This window comes from Anneissia japonica, unplaced genomic scaffold, assembly GCF_011630105.1.
Source record: "Anneissia japonica isolate Jap-2015-1 unplaced genomic scaffold, ASM1163010v1 scaffold287748_len1686314_cov196, whole genome shotgun sequence".
Lineage (NCBI taxonomy): Eukaryota > Metazoa > Echinodermata > Crinoidea > Comatulida > Comatulidae > Anneissia > Anneissia japonica.
The window spans coordinates 1201860-1202494 of record NW_022727190.1 but is presented as its reverse complement, the minus strand read 5'-3'; the positions used below and the strand labels follow the sequence as shown (position 1 = coordinate 1202494).

The window sequence follows — 635 nt, the reverse complement described above, 5'->3', positions numbered from 1 at the left end:
GCCGCACGTTCATTGTTTAATTATTATTATTATTATTATTATTAAAGTCGTTGATGATAATGACATTGAAATTATAGAAGACTTTGTAATAATTTGATTTGATTTAGCCAAATACCGAACAAACATTTCTTGTACATGTTTAAGAATGTTTAGTTACAGATTACGGCTTCATTTACAGATTACGACTTCATTTACATTAGGAAACCTTGGTGGTTATATGCCAATAAAGATAATTGTTTTCGTTACCAGGGGCAGTATTCGGGTGTCTTGGGTTTTCGCATTCACTTGCTGTCTTCCTCAGTCCACTTGTTCTAAATAACATCTATGCAGCTACAGTCAGCACTTTGCCAACCTTTGTATTTTGGTCATGTGCAGGAGTTTGTCTGTTACCAATAATCTCAATCGTGTAAGTTTAGCATTTTGGTATACTTTATATTGTAGTGGTGGCGCAAGCATTTACCCCAAGGGCCAGGGCCTCGTGGGGGGCCCTGGCTCGAACGGCGCCACCACTGTTCTTTTGACTTCCTGCAAGTATATAACGTGATATTATCTATAGTGACGATGTGCATCCAATACAAACGGATACAATACAATAGATATCTGATAATACTGATTTACATCGTGTATAGTTCAAT

The 635-nt window shown here is 37.0% G+C and overlaps 1 protein-coding gene across 1 annotated transcript in view; it reads left to right on the top strand.

The window, feature by feature from the left end:
* The window catches only part of LOC117113634 (solute carrier family 46 member 3-like), a gene marked incomplete in the record, with an annotated part of 6310 nt that overhangs the window by 3399 nt on the left and 2276 nt on the right, over positions 1 to 635 (top strand). The window contains 1 exon segment of the mRNA XM_033257039.1: positions 250 to 406. Within this exon segment, the coding sequence (XP_033112930.1) occupies positions 250 to 406 (157 nt within the window).